The sequence below is a fragment of the Narcine bancroftii genome, chromosome 4 (genome assembly GCF_036971445.1).
Source record: "Narcine bancroftii isolate sNarBan1 chromosome 4, sNarBan1.hap1, whole genome shotgun sequence".
Classification (NCBI taxonomy): domain Eukaryota; kingdom Metazoa; phylum Chordata; class Chondrichthyes; order Torpediniformes; family Narcinidae; genus Narcine; species Narcine bancroftii.
In genome coordinates, this window is record NC_091472.1 from 64,096,984 (window position 1) to 64,118,591 (window position 21,608).

The window sequence follows — 21,608 nt, forward strand, 5'->3', positions numbered from 1 at the left end:
TGGCCCGCGGGCCAAATTTGGCCCGCGATATAATTATATTTGGCCCACAAGATAATTTCAAAAATGTATTAGAGGTGGCCCGCCCTGCAGCGAGAGCCGATGTTTTTTGGTAATGTCACCCCCACCAACCTCCCCCTTCATTGCACATCCTTCCCCACCCCCTAACTATCCCCTCCCCCCTAAAACCACCCCCCTTAAAAGATGGCCAGAATATTCTCAAAAAGGAATCCAGAATGGTAAAGTTCCACAAACCTTCTGCTGGGAATCCTAACAACACCCGGGCATCAGATCCACGGGACGCGGAGGGAGCAAGAGTGTTGCAGGTTGACCGTGCAAACTTTGAGAACGGGGAAAACAAAATTGTAACACGAGAAGTCTGTCAATGTCATCAGCCAGCAAGCCAGTTGGAAGGCTCCCCGCACAACCAGTCACTTCTCCCACCTGTCGACCGGTGCGGCAGATTGGCGAGCGCCTGTGATTGCCTGTCACCGCGACGGACATGGCAGGCTGCGCACGGCCCCCGCTGTTCCGCAAAGGCTGATTGGCAGCGCGCTGGGCCTGAGTGGGTGGGTAAGCAGGGATGGGCAGAGGGTGTAGGTGAGGAGTAATGGGCAGGGGACGTTATGGTGGTGCGAGGGGCAGTTAGAGGGAGGGATGAGTAGAAGGACGGGTGGATAGGGAAGAGGTAAAAGGGAAGGGGCAGGGCAAGTAGGGGAGGGGTGATTAGAGGGTGAGAGACGGGTAGAGGGAGGAACAGGTTGAGGGGAGAGGCAGTAGAGGGGTGTGTATAGGATGGGGTGGGTAGAGGCAGAGCGAGTGGAGTGAGGGGTGACTAGAGGTTGGGTAAAGGACTGGTCAGGTAGAGGGATGGTGGGTTGATGGTGAATAGAGGCCTAGAGCCTGAGGAGTGAGCAGGAAATGCTGAGTCCTGATGCAGGCCAAAATGGACACAGCCTGTGAATGCTGACTACATCTCCACAGGGACCAAATAGGTTTCCCTCAGGTCAAGCAAAGGGTGAACTTGAGCTACCTACTCATGACCTGTAACATTATCCTCCTAAAGTTATATCCTAAAGTTTAACATTACATATGTTGAAAGAAGAGAAAACATGCAGATGTTGTTGAAAATTTTCAATAAATATTTAGTTCGGCCCTCGACTTAGTCCAAGTTTTTAATTTTGGCCCTCCGTGAATTTGAGTTTGACACCCCTGGACTAGAGGAATGATATTTTGGCACAGACTATAAGGGCCGATAGGCCTGATTTCTTTCTGTGCTCTAGTTTTCTATGGTTCTATTAGTAAGGGATTACTTAAGGTGATATGTGAGTGGAAAGAAAAAGTTTAAAAACCACTGTTTTAATCATACCTAATTGACTCATTATGTGCACAGTTTCAAAGCTCCAAAGGAAATGGGGCAATGACAATTTTTCTCACAAAATTTTTCAATAACATTTGGATCTGGAGCAGTGGTTCTCAACCTTTTTTTCCCACTCACATACCACTTTAAGTAATCCCTTATAAATCACAGAGCACCTCTGGCATTGAGATAACTTAAGGTGGTATGTGAGTGGAAATAAAAAGTTTTAAACCACTGCATTCAATTCTTCGAGCCTACTCCATCATTCAATACAATCATGGCTGGGGGGTTGTTGTCCCTGTTTTCTGGTGCCCTGCGCCACTCCACTGCTTCCCTTGGAATAGGAAGTGTTAAAGATCAACTCACCACTTTAAAGTTTTAGTATTTGACCCTGCTGAGTTTTTGTAAACCCAATTAAACCTTCATTAAGACCACCTCTTTCTGCCTCCATAACATTGCCCAGCCACACACTGCCTAAATTGTTTGCTGTTGAAACCCTCATCTGTGACAATATTATACATAGACCTGTCTGCTTCCCTTCTACAAATCATGTTTCACCCTTTAACCCTTTACCAACTCAATAGTTGGTTTCTGCAGATTGATCCTTAGACAATGCTTCAATTTTTAAAATTGTTCATCCAGCTGTTCTATTTCTACAACTTTTTCCAGCATTCTGTATTTATTTGTTCCTGCCTCCTGCATTATTGTGTTCAGCTGCCAAGGCCTCAAAGTGAATTTCTTCTCTCAAACTCTTCCGTTCATCTTTTTGTTTAACCTCTATTTTGTTTGAAATAATCCTAAAAATCTACTTTTGATCAGGTGTTACCTTTTCTGTGACTTGGTCATAATTTTTTTTAATGGATATTTCATAAGTTAAAGATATTTAAATCCAGGTATATAAATTTCTTATTTCTTTTTAATGGATATCAAAAATATAGATTTTTCTTTTGTATTACAGTTAAAATTATACTGCTGTTGTATAGATCTGCATATGGCAATTGGCGCTCTGGTATCTCACTCAAGCAGCCTTGTACATGTTTGTACAGGGGTCGTGGCAGTCAATCCTAAAAGTTTGGTGTTACATTTTATTTGGTAACAAATGCATACAAATTGTGTTTAAAACAGGTTGAGTGATGGCAACGAATATCTCTTCCAAGCCAAAGATGATGTAAGTTTCTAATTTTATTGCAAATATAACAAGGCATTACGTTGTATGTATTTTGATGTACCCAGTAACCAGTTTTACCTCCTTCGTAAACTTAACACAAGCAATTATTTTTGTATTTATTAAACTGTGTTTTATGAACTGTACTTTTTAAAGTTTTTTTAAAAAGTAATTCTTGGGCAATACTGCATTAAGTATATTTCTCCGCATAGTAAATTTACCAAGAAAGCATTTTATTTCATTATAACTGAATTTGTAATTAAATAGGAGGAGATGAACAGCTGGATTCAAGCAATCACTTCTGCTGTGGTTACTGACAAGAGCGAGGCACCTCCAAGTAGCCAGAGTACTCCAGCAGCTAGCCGTGCCCAAACCCTGCCAGCAAGTGTGGTGCTGACCGGTGAATCCAGCCCTGGAAGACGGGAGAAAGACAAAGAGAAGAGGTTTAGTCTATTTGGCAAGAAGAAGTAGACCAACTCAATAGTTTGCTTTTCATATATTTCCAACAAAACTCCAGCATGAGCATTTAAAACCAATAGATAATACTCTGTTCCTGATGTCCTCAAGCGAATCATTTTTAATTTACCAAGAGTTTAAAATCAGAGTTGCAAATCTTTAGAATGCAAGGTACATTGGGCAGCTTTCATTTAAAAACAAGAGGATCTGTTATTGATGATTTGTATGTAGTTTAGGGTCCAAATATCTAAATCTCTCCTCAATTCTGTGAGGCTGTCTTGGAAGTAAATCAATCTACATCCATTTTCCATGTGTAACTGGAATGCAAGGCAGCAGTGCTTTCAAAACTTATTTTTGCACATGGAATGTGTATTTAAAAAAGATCCAAAATACTTGTCAAATTCCATTTATTAAAGTGGCTGTGCTGAGTCTTGACTAGTAGAAACTTCCATTTGCATTTATTTAATAAAATATATCATCTTTGCTATACAGAAAGCAAATATGCATTATTTTGCATTTTAATAAAAAAAATGAAGTTAGCCTGCCAGCAAATATTAACAAAAACTGTTGGGTCTTGTGCAGCAAGCGTGATTAAAGAATGTTGGTATATAAGAATGAATTAGTATACTGATTCACTTTTAAATAATCTGTAATTTTAACAATATTTCTTTTTGTTGCTCAGTTGCATTATACTGTATGTTTCAAATAATTCTAGTACAAATATAAAACCTTAGGTGTATATTAAAACCTTTCCAGGCATTGATGTTAAGTGTTGAAGTGGGGATTCATTCTTTGAAAAAGTAATGTTACTGAAATGGTTATTTGCTTGTTGGCTAAAGCACTGCGTGTTATAATTTTGCTACATTACCTTACTATTTGATACATAGTGTGTATTTCTGTCCCTGTAACTATTGTAATGAAAATGTCATCTCACTGCACAATCAGGATACATAATAGGAATGATTCCCTACAAAGACTGAGCCTGTAATCATGTCGTACAGGTTTTCAGTCATATGGGATTGCACCTGTAGACTCTTATCCTATCCATTAAAAAAATGTGCGATGTCATTAAATGCTTTTAAAACTTATTGTGCCATGGGTATTCTTGTATAAGTTTCAATAAACCTTTTGTTTGAGCTAAATGCAGTGTGTGTAAATTATAGGAATGATTACTTGCTTGATAACAACCAAGTTCTTAGTGGTAAAGTTTCCCATTTGAAACTGATTAGGTGCAGAGTGGAAATGTTGATGTTAGTGGTTCAATTTGCATGCAGCCAATGTTTCAATTTTGCAGCTCAATAAATCCTTGTTATCTCACTTGTACAATAAATACCAAATGACTTGTTAACTGCACAAATCTTAGGACGGCCAATACCTCCAGATGCCCATCTACAGTGTGTGGACCAGCTTTTGGCTTGGCTCTTTGAAGAGGGAGATTGGATACTTTACCCTACACAATCCCCAAGATTATACGTGCTGTAGATTCAGGCTTCTCTTTTCATTGAGAAGATCATTAAGGAAGTGAATGGGTTGGTGGTTGGGATGGCATTAGAAGGACCCAGAGAACATATTGGGCAGCAAAAGTATTGAATTTAAAAAAAAAGGTACTGCTTCTTTTGTCACGATTACAGCACCAGGAATCCATGCTCAATTCTGGTGCTGTCCAAAAAGAGTTTGTATGTTTTCCCTGGGTTCTCCAGTTTCCTCCCACCCTTAAATATACGGAGTGTAGATTAATTTGGTATAATTGGGTGGCACGGGTCTCAAGGGCCAAAATAGACTTCTACTAAGTTGTCAAAAAAAAAAATTCAAAATGTACATATTTGCCTCCAATATCACCATTCTACAGTTCTTGTAAAGGTTTGATTTCTTTGTGGATCAGCTCCTTTCCCTTTATTTGAGGGACTATGCTATTCTACAGAGGTCATACATACCCTTTGATCTTTGCATCTCTTACCAAATCGATTCTATCTCTACTCTCCACAGGACGATGCCTTTTTTTTGATCAATACTGTAAACTGTATTGCTGTATCACTGGCCCCATTAAAAAAAGTAATCGGGCATAGAACCAGGCTGTCCTGCCCACCATGTCCATGCCAACCTAGCTACACTAATCCATTTAACCACCCTTCTATGTTTTGCCAGTTCAAGTGCTCTTTATATTGTTTAAATGTTATTCATAGTTATACAGCATAGAAACATACCCTTCAGCCCAACACCATAGAACACAACAGCGCATAAAACAGGTCCTTTGACCCTTCTGTTCTGTGCCAAACTATTTTTCTGTCTTATCCCACTGGCTTGCACCTGGACTATATCCCTCCATACCACCCCTGTCCATGTTCGTATCCAATTTTTTCTTAAATGTAAAAATTGAACCTATATTTACCAATTCAGTTGGTAGCTTGTTCCACATTCCCACCACTCCCTCCGTGAAGAAATTCCCCTGAATGTTCCCTTTAAATTTTGAAGTTTGTGTTCTCCCCATGTCTGTGTGGGTTTTTCCCAGGTTTCCTCCCACCCTGCAAAATATACAGGATTGTAGATCATTTGGGTGTAATTGGGCAGCAAGATTTAACTGGCAGGAAAAGGCTGTAAAAAAAAAACCATGTAAACTTTTCCTCTTTCATCCTTAACCCATATCCTCTTTATCTCGCTTAACCTCTGTGCTGCATTTACAATATGTATACCCCTATCAAATCTCCCCTCATTCTGCACTCAGGGAATAAAGCATAACTTGTTTAACCCTTTCCTTGTAACTCAGATATTCAAGACCCTGCAACATCCTTGTATGGTAAACCACTGTATGCATATATTTATCTGTTTGCGCACACCCATTGGCCGACTGTACCTGTGGCCTTTCAATCTTGTTGATATCTTTCCTGTAGTTATGTAACCAAAACTACATGCAATACTCTAAATTCGGCTCACCAATGTCTCGTACTATTTCTCGATAAACATCCCAATTCCTGTACTGAATACAGGGATATACGAAGGCCCATGTGCCAAAAGCTCTCTTTCCAACCCTATCTACCTGCAATGCCACTTTCAAGAAATCCTACATCTGGATTCCCAGATCCCTCTGTTCTCCCGCACTCCTCAATGCCCTACCATTTTCAATATCCTACCTTGGTTTATCTTTCCAAAGTGCAACACTTCACATTTTCAAGACACCTCCATTATTTGTATCATCTGCAAACTTGCTGATCCAATTTATCACGTTATCATCTAGGTGACAAACATTAGTAAGCCCAGCACTGAGGCATTCAACTAGTCAACGGCCTCGACTCAGAGGAAGCAATCATTCCCTACCACTCTGGCTGCTCCCATCAAGCTAATATCCAATCCAATCTCACCATTGACACCAAGTGACTGAATCTTCTTGACTAACCTCTTGTGGGACCTTATCCTTCAACTTTCCTGGTAACCTCAAAAAACTAAAATTGGTTAAATATAACCTATCATGCATAAAGCCATGTTGACTATACCCATACCAGATCTGCTAAACCAGTGGTTTTCAAACTGCCCCCCAAAACTCACATTTCACCTTTAGCAATTATGCCGTGGGTGCTCTGTGATTAGTAAGGGGTTGCTTAAGGTGGTATGAGAGTGGAAAGAAAAAGTTTGGTATGTTTTAATCATACCTGATTGACTCGTTATGTGCACGGTTCCATAAGTCCAAAGGAAATGAGCCAATGACAATTTTTCTCAAGCAAAATATTTTGGTAACATTTGGGTCTGGAGCAGTGATTCTCAACCTTCCCTTCCCACTCCCATCCCACCTTAAGCAATCCCTTACCAATCACAGAGCACTTTTGGCATATGGGTTGTTTATGTTGAAAATGTGCCTCTTAGCTCCTTTTAAATTTTTACCTGCTCACCTTAAATCTATGTCTTTAGCTTTAGATTCCCTTACACTGGAGGAGAATCTTTGACTATTTACCTTATCTGTGCCCCTCGTGATTCAATAAACTTCAGCCTCCTACACTTTCAAGAGAAAAGTTCCAGACTCTCAGCATCTCTTTATAATTCAAGCCTACTGGTCCAGCAATGTTTTCATTAGTACTTTCTGCACCCTTTCCAGTTGAACAATGTCTTTCTTGTAGCTCCCCAACATTTCCTGCCTATGTCCTGTGATGGTTTAATCTACCAAAGTGCAAGTACTTCTTGGTTGTTCAAGTTGCATTTCATGTATCATCCCTCCACCATTTTCCTAGTGCACCTAGATTCTGTTGTAATCTTGATCTTCACTATCTACTGTACCATCAGTTTTGGTATCATCTGCAAACTTCTCATGCTAACCTCTTCGCTGTCCAAGTTGTTGATATGGATGACAAACAAATGTGGGCCCAGCACTGATCTCTGTGGCATTCCACTGGTCATAGGGCTTCTAATCTGTGTCACAACCCACCACTATCACGCTCTGTCTCCCATCATCACGCCAACACTGTATCAATGTGTGTCACAACTCACCACTATCACGCTCTGTCTCCCATCATCGCACTAACTCTGTATCAATGTGTGTCGCAACTCACCACTATCACGCTCTGTCTCCCATCATCAAGCCAACTCTGTATCAATGTGTGTCGCAACCCACCCTATCATACTCTGTCTCCCATCATCACACCAACTACGTATCAAATGAAACAGCTCACCCTTGATCCCATGTGGCTTGACCTTCCAGACTAGCCTATCGTGGGGAATCTTGTCAAAGGCCTTGTAGACAAATCTTCCACCTTGCCCTCAATCTTCTTGGCCACATCTTCAAAAACATCAATTTTGTGAAACTATTTCCCATGCTGACTTTTAGCAGTCCTCATGAGAGTACCTGTAATCACCACCCTCAAATCCTTTCTAACCATCTCACCTTAAAATAAGCCCTTTGATTTTAGATGCCTCCCTTATGAGGGAGAGTTTTTCACCATCCATGCAATCCATACCCTCCCAATTTTTTAGACCGTGGCTAAGGACATTTTTAATAATTCTGCCAAACCCCATGCAATTTCTACACCAACCTCCAACAATGTTCGAAGGAATATTTTGTCAGGCCCTGGGGACCTATCTCCCCTTATTTGCTTTACAACAGCAAGCACCTCCTCTTTAATCTGTAGAGGTTCCATGACTTCACTGCTTGTCTTCCTTACTTTCCATTACTCTGCGCCAGTTTCCTGAGTGAATACTGATTGAAAAAAAAACATTTACGTTCTCCCCCATCTCTTTTGGCCCCATACAAAGCCGACCACTGATCTTTAAGGAGTCCAATTTTGTCCCTTACTATCCTTTGCTCTTACTATAACTGTAGAAACCCTTAGGGTGTTCCTTCACATGATTAAATTCTATCTGCCATTTCTTTTCCAAATACTTTGTGAAATCTTAAGCATACAATCCAGTCTATTCAATCCATGTTACTGTCATCAAATTTGTAAATGGCTTTCTGTTTGTAGCTCATCAATCTTGTTCATCACCCTTGGTATGCTTGAATACAAAGTAAATTGTACTCAGAATGTATTTGAATATAATACTGTTGTTCAATAATTACTTGTTAAATTGCCATTTTATTTATTTATTCAAGATATTAAAAATTGTACTCATGTTAATACCTAACATTCTGCTATCTCATGAAGAAATTGTTTGCCATCTTGACTTATCTATTGAAAGATTGATGTTAACCATTTTCAAGCCATGTTATTGCTATTCCTACTGTATCAAATCCTTACATGGTTTTCTGCTTTTTATCACCATATGTAGTGTGAATAAAAGCTCTCACAACTGGAGGGAGAACAAACACTTTTATTAACTTATAACTGGGTGTAGGGTCTCACATTAATCTTCAGAAGGGTTCTGGGTTTAGGCAGGAAACCAGGGTCATATGTATGCAGATGGAGACAGAGCCAGCCATCAGCACAACACACGACCAGTGAATCCCAGTTCACTGCATTCACCCCTTCCTGCAGAATTTAGGTCTGTGAATGAAGATAGAGAACATGGAATCAGATGTAAGTCCAGGTTCCTCTGGACAGTGCGTCAGGGGGCTCGTTGAGCTTACCTGGCCGGTACAAGATCTCAAAATTATAGATTTACAGATTTAAGCGGTTTAGGGGTCTGGAGATCCTGGTGGAGCATCTTAGCACTTTGGACTCTTTGGATTTCCTGGTGCCTTGTGAAGGAGGAGAGGTGGGTTGGGTCTCTGGCTCAACGGTGGAGGGGGATGCAATTTCCTCCTGAACTGGATCCCCTGAAGCCCTGACTGGTGAGCTCTGTGGCTCGCAGGGCACTTGAGGCAACTGACCCTCTGTTCTGGCAGGTACCAGATCACTGATGGAGATTGTGTCCTCTCTGTCATCTGGGTATGTGGGATTGGCGTGGAGCAGTTTCACCCTTTCCACCAGAGGGTTGGTCTTGCTTCTCCTCATGTGCTTCCTAAAAAGGACTGGACTGAGTGATGAGCCATGTTCAGAATGTAGGTTTCAATGCTGACCTTTCGATATTGAATAGGATCTCGTGAGGAGTAGCATTGGTCACGATACATTGTAGTGACCGGATGGAATGGGGTGCCATTGGAAGGACTTCCTGCCAGCATGATTCTGGAAGGCCTTTTGACTTCAGGGCCAGTTTGACAGTCTTCCAGACTGTGGCATTCTCTTTTTCAGTTCCCCTGGGGGTTGTAACTAGTAGTCCTGCTGAATGCGATGCCCTTCACCAGCAGGTCCCAACGTAGCTCGTCACTCATAAAAGATGAGCCCCGGTCGCTATGAATATAGCTGGGATACCTGAACAGGGCGAAAATAGAATCTAGGGCCTTTATGACTGATGAAGTGGACGTGTCTGGACATGGAATGGTGAACAGGAAGCAGGAGTACTCATCAATGATGGAGAGGAAGGTTTTCCCCTTCGTGGAGGGGAGAGGTCCCTTAAAATTGACACAGCTGTTCGAAGGGCCTTGATAACTTGATCAGGTGTGCCTTTGGGAGGACTGTAGAAGTGCAGCTTGCACTCTGCACAAACCTGGCAACACCTGGTCATTTCCCTGACATCTTTCATGGAGTAGGGTAGATTGCACACCTTGACAATATGAGTCATGCGGGTAATCCCTGGATGGCATTGCTCATTGGGCAGAGACTGCAGTTGGCCAGTGTGTCCAGAGGCACAGCTTCCTCTGGATAAGGCATCTGGAGGGTCATTAAGGGCTCCTGGCCAATGGGCAAGGTCATAATTGTAGGTGGAGAGCTCGATCCTCCACCAAGCAATTTTATCATGTTTGATTTTGCTCCTCGACATTATTTAATGTAAAGGGGCTGGTCAGTGAGTGTTGAGAAATCAGTGACCACTCAGACATGAAGTAAGGGCCAAAGGCTTTACTGATCTAAAGATCCAAGCATATCTCAACATGCTGCTGGCTCAAGTCCAAGGGCAGGTATGGGGGAGAAGACTAGGGCTCTTGGCCTTCATTAGGGGTCTTAGGGGGAGGGGCTACTGGTTCCGCAGGTTGGCCAGCCTGCCCAGTTCAGTGGGGAACGTCAGTGTTCGAACACATTCACCCTTCCTTTTTAGATAGAGTCCAGCAGGGTGATGTGGGGCACTATCTTTACAATCCATGAGTTGCACAGTAATGTTCACAGGTTTAGTCTCTCCGATGGTTTTATCTGTCATTGGGACTTCTGCAGTCCTCTTGACTGTGCCTTTTGCTCCAGCAGCCCAATGGCATGATCACTGGGCTGGCTGTTGGAAGGCTGAACCGTGTCCATGTCTCCCAGGTCCGTGGGAGTTGGGGGGTCGTTATTTAGTAACTGGGGAGGGAACCCTCCATAGAAACATTCAGGGAGCCATGCTGGGTATGGGATCTCTAGGTCTTCAACTCAGGTGGTCCCTGGGGCTGGCTGGTTGCTGCTCAAGGCTATAGGGTGCACCTCCCAAGCTGGGATTCCCACTTGCACCAGGTCCCAAATGGACACTGTCATCCCATCTGTCTGGGGTACCTTACCAGCGCATACTGGGGGTTCACATACAGGAAGTGCACTTCCTCCACCAGTGGGTCCATCTTGTGGGTTCTAATGTGCTTCGGGAGGAGCACCAACCGGCCCAGAGGCTGTCAGCCAGATCGGCAGCGTGGTTCATGTCGCTGAGAAGGAGAACAATCTTTCATGGGCCGTTGCATTCGTAGCCGTACAGAGTAGGGATCTGGCAGCATGCAGCACTTCTGGAAGTACCCCTTGCTTCTGGGATACATTCATCCCTCTCACCTTTAGGGCCAACAGGACTGCTCTCCAAATGCTGCCTTTTCCTCTCACTACCTGGCCATTCCCACAGGGGTTATAGCTGGTGGTTCTACTTGTTGCTATGCCCCTGGAGAGGAAGTAACGTCGCAGTTCCTCACTCAGGAACGCTGAACCCTGGTTGCTATGCACTTATGTGGGGTACCCAGACAGAGTAAATATGGTTCAGAGGGCTTTAATGGCTGTGGCTGTGGTCATGTCTGGGCAGGGAATGACGAATGAGAAGCGTGAGTATTCATCCACAATGTTCATGAAATAGCTGTTCTGGTTTGTGGATGGCTGGGGCCCCTTGAAGAATATACTGAGTCTTTGATGAGGTGGGCTTTCTCTGGCCCGTAAAACTGTGGCTTGCATTCCACACAGACCAGGAAATTGTGTGTCAGCTCTCTGACTTCCTCCTCTGAGTAGGGAAGGTTACAGACCCTCATGGGTGGCAGAGGCTATCATGGAAGGCGTGCAGGTGATCTACTTGGACCCTGGCACAGGTTCCTCTGGACAGTGTGTCGGGGGGCTCGTTGAGCTTACCTGGCCGGTTCAAGATCTCATAATTATAGGTGGACAGCTCAATTCTCCACTGCGTGATCTTGCCATTCTTAATTTTGCCACACTGTTTGTTATTAAACATAAAGGCAATGACTCTCTGGTCCATCAACAGGGTGAATGGCCTGCCGGCCAAATAATTCCTCCAGTGCTACCACTCTCGCCTGTATCGTCTTCTCCACAGCAGAGTGCCTGCGTTCAGGGCCCTGCAGGGTGCGCAAAGTTCAGTTTGGTGGCCAGGACAAAGTCAGAAGCATCACTCTCCACTTGGAATGGGGCCAACTCATCGATGGCGTGCATTCCTGCCTTGGCAACCTTGTCCCCGACGGTCTCAAAGGCCTTACGGGCCTCTGCTGACAGGAGAAAGGTCATGATTTTCACCAGGGATTGGGCCTTGTCAGCATAGTTAGGGACCCATTGTGCATAATACTAAAAGGCACCTTTTTAAAGCCTTGGGGTTCTGTGGTAGAGGTAACTCTAGGAGGGGGCACATTCGCTCAGGGACAGGGTCAATCATACCATGCTCCAACATGTACCCCAGGATCGCCATCCACTCCATGCTGAACACACACTTCTTTTGGTTGTATGTTAGGTTGAGGTCTTTTGCAGTGGCCAGGAACCTCCGCAGGTTGTCGTCGTTCTTTCTGGTCATGGTCGCATATGGTGACATTATCCAAGTATGGGTAAGTGGCTTTTGACCCATGTGGTCCATTTCCCTTTGGAACACCAACATTCCATTTGTGAGGCCGAAAGGGACCCGAAAGAATTGGTACAGTCTACCATTGGACTCAAATCTTGGGTAGGGCCGGTCCTTTGGGTGGATAGGGATTTGATGGTACGCTGACCTGAGATCTATGGCCAAAAAGACTCTGTATTTTGAGATCTCATTCACCATGTCATCAATTTGGGGCAGAGGTTAGGTGTTCAATAGGGTGAACCAGATGATGGTTTGACTGCCCCCTTTACCACCAGGACCTGTGCCCTCCATGGACTATTACTGAGCTCTATTATGCCCTCCCTCAGCAACTATTTCACCTCGGACAATGAATCCCCTGTCCTGCTGGCTGTACCATCTACTCTTAGTGGCCACCGGCCAACAGCCTGGGGTGAGGTTCTGTAACAGTGGAGGGGCAGGGTCCTGTAGGGTGGATAGGGTGAAAGTGGGTAGTGCTGCCCCACCTCCAGGTGTGTGATTGGCCCTCTCCAAAAAGGGGGGCAGGACTTCCCGGAATTGGTCGTTCCTGACTGTGTGCGGGTGATGGGGCCCATCAAACTGCATCAGCACCCCTTTTAACTGGTACTGGAAATCCAATCCTAAAATGACAGTGGCGCAGAGATGGGGCATCACCAACATTTTCAAATTTTTGTATTACGTTCCCCCCCCCCCATGGTTAGGTTCATGTAGCATTTCCCACAGATTCTGTCGAGAGGGACTCAGAGGCAGGCTAGTGCTACCCAGAACTTCACAGGAACATGGTCAGGCTGTGCACGGGTTATGAAACTCTCAGTGCTCTCCGTGTCGAACAGGCAACCTGTGATGTGACCATTTACCTCTATGTCCATCATGGAATGTCCCAGCTGCTGTGGTTGATTCTGGTTTACGATGATTGAGGCTAACGTCAGTTCATTGTCTGACCCACTGCTGCCATGTCATTAAGTCGGCAGCCGCCAAGATGACCGCCCAGGAGATCACGAGTATGGCCACCCCCATGGATCACACGCTGTGGTGCCTAGAAGTGAAATGTTGTACTTCTTTGTTGTGACGTGGGCCAGTAGGTTCGGTTCTCTGCAACCATAAGTGACAACTGGAGCTACTCGAGCTACAATGGTGGCACGGATCGCGGGCCACATGCGGCGCTTCTTGCAGGGGGCTTAGACAGGCATACCCTTGCGCAGTGCCCTTTCAGCCAGCAGTTTGAGCAAGTCATGCTAAGTGCAGAGCAGTACTTTCGGGGATGATTGCTCTGGCCACAGTATTTGCTCCTTGTGTCCTCAGCCGTTGTGGCGGCTGTCAGGGGCAGGGGCCCCAAATCCCAAGATGACACCACCCATTCTGCATATCTGGGAGCCACGTGGCCCACGGCATAGACCCCTGTGTTCTTTTAAGCCAGGGGTGTCAAACTCAAATTCACGGAGGGCCAAAATTAAAAACTTGGACTAAGTCGAGGGCTGAACTAAATATTTATTGAAAATTTTCAACAACATCTGCATGTTTTCTCTTCTTTCAACATATGTAATGTTAAACTTTAGGATATAACTTTAGGAGGATAATGTTAGAGGTCAGGAGTAGGTACCTCCAGTTCACCCTTTGCTTGACCTGAGGGAAACCTATTTGGTCCCTGTGGAGATGTAGTCAGCATTCACAGGCTGTGTCCATTTTGGCCTGTATCAGGACTCAGCATTTCCTGCTCACTCCTCAGGCTCTAGGCCTCTGTTCACCCTCGACCCACCAACCCTCTACCTGACCAGTCCTTTACTCGACCTCTACTCACCCCTCACTCCACTCGCTCTGCCTCTACCCACCCCATCCTATACACGCCCCTCTAATGCCTCTCCCCTCAACCTGTTCCTCCCTCTACCCATCTCTCACCCTCTAATCACCCCTCCCCTACTCGCCCTGCCCCTCCCCTTTTACCTCTTCCCTATCCACCCCTCCTTCTACTCAATCCTCCCTCTAACTGCCCCTCGCACCACCATAACTTCCCCTGCCCATTACTCCTCACCTACACCCTCTGCCCACCCCTGCTTACCCACCCACTCAGGCCCAGCGCACTGCCGATCAGACTTTGCGGAACAGCGGGGGCCGTGCGAAGCCTGCCATGTCCGTCGCGCTGACAGGCAATCACAGGCGCTCGCCAATCCACCGCACCACTCGACAGGTGGGAGAAGTGACTGGTTGTGCTGGGAGTCTTCCAACTGGCTTGCCGGCTGATGACATCGACAGACTTCTCGTGTTACAATTTTGTTTTCCCCGTTCTCAAAGTTTGCACGGTCAACCTGCAACACTCTTGCTCTCTCCGCGTCCCGTGGATCTGATGCCCGGGTGTTGTTAGGATTCCCAGCAGAAGGTTTGTGGAACTTTACCATTCTGGATTCCTTTTTGAGAATATTCTGGCCATCTTTTAAGGGGGGTGGTTTTAGGGGGGAGGGGATAGTTAGGGGGTGGGGAAGGATGTGCAATGAAGGGGGAGGATGGTGGGGGTGACATTACCAAAAAACAGCATCAGCTCTCGCTGCAGGGCGGGCCACCTCTAATACATTTTTGAAATTATCTTGCATGTCAAATATAATTATATCGCGGGCCAAATTTGGCCCATGGGCCAGAGTTTGACATGTGTGTTTTAAGCCATCTTCATGGCCCAGGTCATCTGCACGACCTCCTGTAAAGATTGAACACCCTTCTCCAGAAGTCATTTGCAGATGTGTTGGGAGCAGAATCCAGCGACCAGCCCGTCATCTATGAGTTCCTCCTCGTACTCCATTGCTATCACGTCCCGGCGCCTACAGTCTCATCCCAGCTCCCGCATGGCCTGCACAAACTCGTCGACTGACTCACCCGGGCCTTGGCGTCGGGAGCTAAGCTGGAAGCGCGTGTACATGGCATTCCTTGGCACTCCATATTATTGCCGAAGCAGGGCCATCGCCTCTTCATACCCCATACAGGGCAGATCAGTTGGTACGCTTGATGGCCTACCACTGCAAATAGTAGGTCATACTCATCTCCGTCTGCTGAGATTTCATGGCGCATCATGTAGGTCTTTAAGCAGTGTAGCCACATGCTGAATTTCACAGAGGTCTTTGGGGTTGATCTCCAACTTCTCCAACTGAATTGTCTTGTCTTGTCCATGTTACTGAACATTTTAGATCAATAAATTGTAGTGCGATCAATGACCACTCACAGACACGAAGTAAGGGCCAGAGTCTTTATTGATCTAACGATCCAAATTGCATGCTGCTGGCTGAAGTCCAAGGGCATGTATGGGGGAAGAGACTAGGGCTCTCAGCCTTTATTAGGGGTTTTGGGAGAGGGGCTACTGGTTCCTAAGGCAGGCCAGCCTGTCCAGCTCAATGGGAAACATACCATGTTCCACCAGTGAGGAGCACAAATTTTCTACCAGTCAGGTAGTAGCGTCTCCAGTGCCTCACGGCTTAGAAAAAAAAATGCAACTGGCCTGCCTGCCTGATTGAGGATAGCAGCCAGGGCTACGTCCGAAGCATCGCTTTCCACTTGGAAAGGTACATTCTCGTCCACCGCGTGCATGGAGGCTTTCGCAAGGTGATTCTGCAGGTAGTTAAAAACTGTTTTAGCTTCCGCCAAGAGGGGGAAATTAGTGGCTTTTAAGAGAGGGCGAACCTTATCAGTGTATTGAGGGATCCACTGAGGTTAATATGAGAAAAACCCCAGGCATCTCCTAAAACCTTTGGAGTCCTGGGAATGGGGAGCTCTAACAGGGGACACATGCTATTGGTATCGGGGCCGATGATGACATTCTCCACTACGTAGCCAAGGATAGCCAGCCGTTTAGTCCTGAACATGCATTTGTCAGAGTTATAAATGAGGTTCAGGGCTCTCGCCGTGTGGAGAAGCTCTGGAGGTTGGCGTCATAGTCTTTCAATGGTGACGTTATCGACATAGGGGAAGGTAGCCTTCAACACATACATTGATTTTTTTCAAGCATTTCTCATCTGACACAATGCTACTCTATTTGGCATAACTCTATCTCTCATAAAGAAGATTGCTTCCTCTCAATAATGTTGTTACGGGAACTTGTATGAGTGCCAATTCTGCCTGTCATTTTGTGGGTCAAGAAGTACATTTTTGTTTGCGTTCTCTGGTTCTTTTCCTCCGTGTACAATTAGGACTTTTTTTTAAATTGATGATGTCTCGGTCTAGATTTAGCATTTGCAGCTCTTCATTTAAAGTGGACAAATCTATCAACTGCTTTTAATTCTGATTTGCTTTTGTCATGGCATCTGATTTTACCTTGACCTTTCTAACTCCTTTGTGGAAACATTTCCTTTTGGATAGTACAAATGAATCTCCCTCCTTTACTAACCTGACAGTACATTCCAGATCCTAACTAGCTGTGTGAAAGGATTCTTCTTTAATGATTAGTGGAACATTTCCATTCTGTCTGCACACATGATCTGCACAATGTTGCAACTCTACAAATCTCTCATTACAAAAAGGATGTAGAAGCCACAAAGAGGTGCTGAGGAGATTCACCAGAATGTTGCCTGGATTGGAAAATGTGTCTTATGAAGGTAGGTTAGCAGAGCTTGGGCTTTTCTCTTTGGTACGAAGAAGGATGAGAGATCAGTTAATAGAGGTCTACAAGATTCTGAAAGGCATAGATAAGGTAGACAGCCATCAGCTTTTTCCCCAAGATGGGAGTAGGAAACACCAGAGAACATTTCTGCAAAGAAGTGAGGGAAGAAAAGTTTAGGGGAGACATCAGGCAACTTTCTTTTTACTACATAGACTGTTGTGGGTGCCTGGGAACCTTTGCTAGGGGTGTTGGTGGAAGCTGGAACAATGGGGATATTTAAGAGACACTTAAACAGAAAAATAGTGGGTTATGAAGTGGGGAGGTTTAGATTTTTTTGTGGTCAGGTACATTTAGATCAACACATCATGGATTGAAGGGCCTGTACTGTTTGTAGAGCTGCAACATTAACTTATAACTCCTGAACTCAATTCTCTGACTAATGAAGTTCAGCATATCATAGACCTTCTTAACTATCCTATCACCTGCATGGTCACCTTGAGAGATCTATGAATTTGAACCCTAAGGTCCCTCTTTTCTTCCCCACCGTTAAGTATCCTACCATTAACCATGTACTCTGCCTTCAGGTTTGACCTTCCGAAATGTAACAATTCACACATATCGGGATTGAACTCCTGGTGTCACTTTTTCACTCAACTGTGCAACCTGTCTATATTCTGTTGTAATCTATGACAAACTTCAGCAATGTCCACACCTCCAACCTTCATATCAACTACAAACTTATTGACCCATTCCTCTTCTTTTTCCAGATCATTTATACAAAATTAAAGGAGGGGTTCCAAAACAGATGTAATGTTACATGATTTATGATAAATCTAGCCTTCCCATGCAAAGAGAATACTTTGTAATGGCACTAATTTACCACAACTTACAAACAAATTAAGAATACACTCACTAGTTTCACCATGAAGTCGACTTCCTGTTATTATTCACTATACACGATATTACATTATTCAATTCCCCAAATACCACCCAGCTAAACTCCTCTGACCTTCTCATTGGCTCACTGCCACACGGGTGATCCTGACACTCTCACTCCTCCTCCTCCTTCTGCAACTGAGATTCATCATCCATATATTGACGCTGAACACACCAATACATCCGCATTATTACCCCCGTGCGTGGCATCACTTACATCATCAGTGGCGGTCAACACCGTTACTGATGACCAGCCTCCGGACCATGCAACGAGGCGACTGATTGGAACTGTCCTGCTACGTAACAGTCCGGAGTATTGACAATTCAGCCAACCTTGCACAGGTGATGCACGGCCCAACTGGCAAGGGTGCAATTGGTCCTGTGACTCCTATGCAGAATATGGACCATCAATATAAGGAGGCTTCAACCTGTCAATGTAAACCGTGTCGACTTTTCCATTCCTGTCAATCACAAAAGTCTTTGGGTAGCATTGTGAGACTGAAAAGGACCATCGTAAATGGGCTGGTTTGCAAACAGCATCATGCCAGAGGAACATGAGTAAACAGTGTAAATCATTCAGCTCATACACTGCAGTTGACACCTGCTACATAAGAGTAAATTGGAGTAATCTCATGTTTTCCTGAAGACAATCAGCATAACTAGCCAGGTAATAGAGTGTTGTACTTGGACTTGGATTCACAAACTCATCTGGCAAGGTTAATGTAGTACCATATATTAGTTATGACGCTAATATACGGCACTAGTACGCACGCCAAGGAGAACCATAGGCAAACATTCATTCCACATTGTCCATGAAAACACTCAAGGAGGCCATTGGCTTGGGGATGGTAGTGCAAATACAGGTAGTGCCCAGAAGATCAGTAAGAGCTCAGAACAATACTGATTAAAACTGAGATTCTTGATCTGTTGTAATAGTGAATGACACACAGAAAGATGGAATCAAACGATCCACGAAAGTATCCACAGAGATGTCAGTGATAGGAATGGCCTCCTGCCATCTGGTAGTCTGGTCTTCATAAGTGAGCAGTTAACTATATCCCCTAAGATGGTGGAAGTGAGCCTACCAAGTCTAGGTGCACATTCTGGAAGTGAGAATCCAGAACAACAAAATCCCTCAACTTGGATTTTGTGTGTCTGGAGACTTTAGAGCATTGACATGGCAAGCAGGTCCTTGCCCATGATCCAACATTCTGTTTAACATGAGGCCAGGTAAAACATTCCATAACTAGTTTGATTGATGCTCTTCTACCAGGATGTGAAGAGACTCAAAAATCTCCCACCTCATAGCTTCTGGCACAAAAGACCTAAGCCTTCCTGTGGAAAAATAACAGGCTAAATTTACACCCAATCCATCCAGGATGGTGATTCTCAAAGTGAGCGCTGCTGCCCCACTGTGGCCGGTGGAAAAATCCAAGAGGGTGGTGAGGGAAAAGTGGGTGATCAGGGGGCAGTTAGAGAAAAGGGGGCAGTTAGAGAAAAGGGGGCATTTTGAACCTTCGGTCTTGTAATTATTCAGTCTGCTGCAAAGTTTAATGAAGAAGCCAGTGCAGTAATTTTCTGGTCAGATTCAGGGTGGAAGTAGTGAGCGAAATAAATGGTGAAAAGACATCCTTGCAAGAGCTGATCTTGCTGGCTGCCATGTTGTACTGGTGTACATCACTACTATCCCTCTACATTCAGCGCCGCCGCCCCCGCACAGGCGCCGCCGCCCCCGCACAGGCGCCGCCGCCCCCGCACAGGCGCCGCCGCCCCCGCACAGGCGCCGCCGCCCCCGCACAGGCGCCGCCGCCCCCGCACAGGCGCCGCCGCCCCCGCACAGGCGCCGCCGCCCCCGCACAGGCGCCGCCGCCCCCGCACAGGCGCCGCCGCCCCCGCACAGGCGCCGCCGCCCCCGCACAGGCGCCGCCGCCCCCGCACAGGCGCCGCCGCCCCCGCACAGGCGCCGCCGCCCCCGCACAGGCGCCGCCGCCCCCGCACAGGCGCCGCCGCCCCCGCACAGGCGCCGCCGCCCCCGCACAGGCGCCGCCGCCCCCGCACAGGCGCCGCCGCCCCCGCACAGGCGCCGCCGCCCCCGCACAGGCGCCGCCGCCCCCGCACAGGCGCCGCCGCCCCCGCACAGGCGCCGCCGCCCCCGCACAGGCGCCGCCGCCCCCGCACAGGCGCCGCCGCCCCCGCACAGGCGCCGCCGCCCCCGCACAGGCGCCGCCGCCCCCGCACAGGCGCCGCCGCCCCCGCACAGGCGCCGCCGCCCCCGCACAGGCGCCGCCGCCCCCGCACAGGCGCCGCCGCCCCCGCACAGGCGCCGCCGCCCCCGCACAGGCGCCGCCGCCCCCGCACAGGCGCCGCCGCCCCCGCACAGGCGCCGCCGCCCCCGCACAGGCGCCGCCGCCCCCGCACAGGCGCCGCCGCCCCCGCACAGGCGCCGCCGCCCCCGCACAGGCGCCGCCGCCCCCGCACAGGCGCCGCCGCCCCCGCACAGGCGCCGCCGCCCCCGCACAGGCGCCGCCGCCCCCGCACAGGCGCCGCCGCCCCCGCACAGGCGCCGCCGCCCCCGCACAGGCGCCGCCGCCCCCGCACAGGCGCCGCCGCCCCCGCACAGGCGCCGCCGCCCCCGCACAGGCGCCGCCGCCCCCGCACAGGCGCCGCCGCCCCCGCACAGGCGCCGCCGCCCCCGCACAGGCGCCGCCGCCCCCGCACAGGCGCCGCCGCCCCCGCCGCCCCGCCACTGACTCTCTACTCAGTGCCACCACTACCACTAACCCCCCCCACCCATGACACTCAGCACCACCACTTCAAAATCCATTTAAATTGCAGTTCAGAAGTAATTATGAAGAACTTTTAAATATTATATTTTTTTGCATCTCTTTAAATTCACAAGTCTCTTGATGAGCTGTCTTTCAGAAAGTTATTCTTCAAACAGGAGTGACCACTTTTGGGCACAAATGAGGCTGCTTCTTTTAAAAGAGCAGTTTCTTTTCAAAATGCACTGGGTGTTCCTTCTGTAAATAAGAACAAGGATTTGGAAACTACTTCTTAGAAGTAGTCAGAAGTGGTCTTACTTATTTAAAAGCCACTTATGTTGTGTATCTCCCATGATAAGGATAATACAAGTCCTATCTTTCCAGGAGGTCATGTGTTTCTCAGTCTTCTTCTGATGAAAATGTCTCTGCCTTCAGTATATAGTTACGTGATCAATGAGATCAGTCTAAATTCCTGGAAACCATGCAACTTTATTGGAATCTAAGTTTCCAGCTCCAGTTTCTCGGAAACCTCATAACTCTGGCTTGCAGACATCACGACTCCAAAAGATTACCTCACTTCTGAATGTATTATATGGGTGTGTGTGTGTGTGTAACCCTGTTCCAAATCCATTACATTACCCAAAATATATTTATAGGAAATATAGCTCATCATTAACCTAAATATGAACACAGATCCCATTACACAACACATTCCATGCACCCATTGCTCTCCCTATAAAGAGCTTACTTTTTACACCACCCCCACCCCTTGTGCTAACTTTCAAGTACCTTAAAACTATGCTCCTTGGTGTTAGCCATTTCAGCCCTGGGAAAAAGCCTCTGGCATGC

General features: G+C 46.6%; 1 protein-coding gene across 2 annotated transcripts in view; it reads left to right on the forward strand.

Moving 5' to 3' along the window:
* The window catches only part of sptbn1 (spectrin, beta, non-erythrocytic 1), a 300,080-nt gene extending 295,960 nt beyond the window's left edge, over positions 1-4,120 (forward strand). For both annotated transcript variants that reach the window (XM_069931435.1, XM_069931436.1), the window contains 2 exons: positions 2,483-2,525; positions 2,790-4,120. In XM_069931435.1, coding sequence (XP_069787536.1) covers positions 2,483-2,525; positions 2,790-2,993 — 247 coding nt within the window. In that variant the 3' untranslated portion in view covers positions 2,994-4,120. The remainder of the gene's footprint in view (positions 1-2,482; positions 2,526-2,789) is intronic.
* Positions 4,121-21,608: the final 17,488 nt, after the last annotated feature.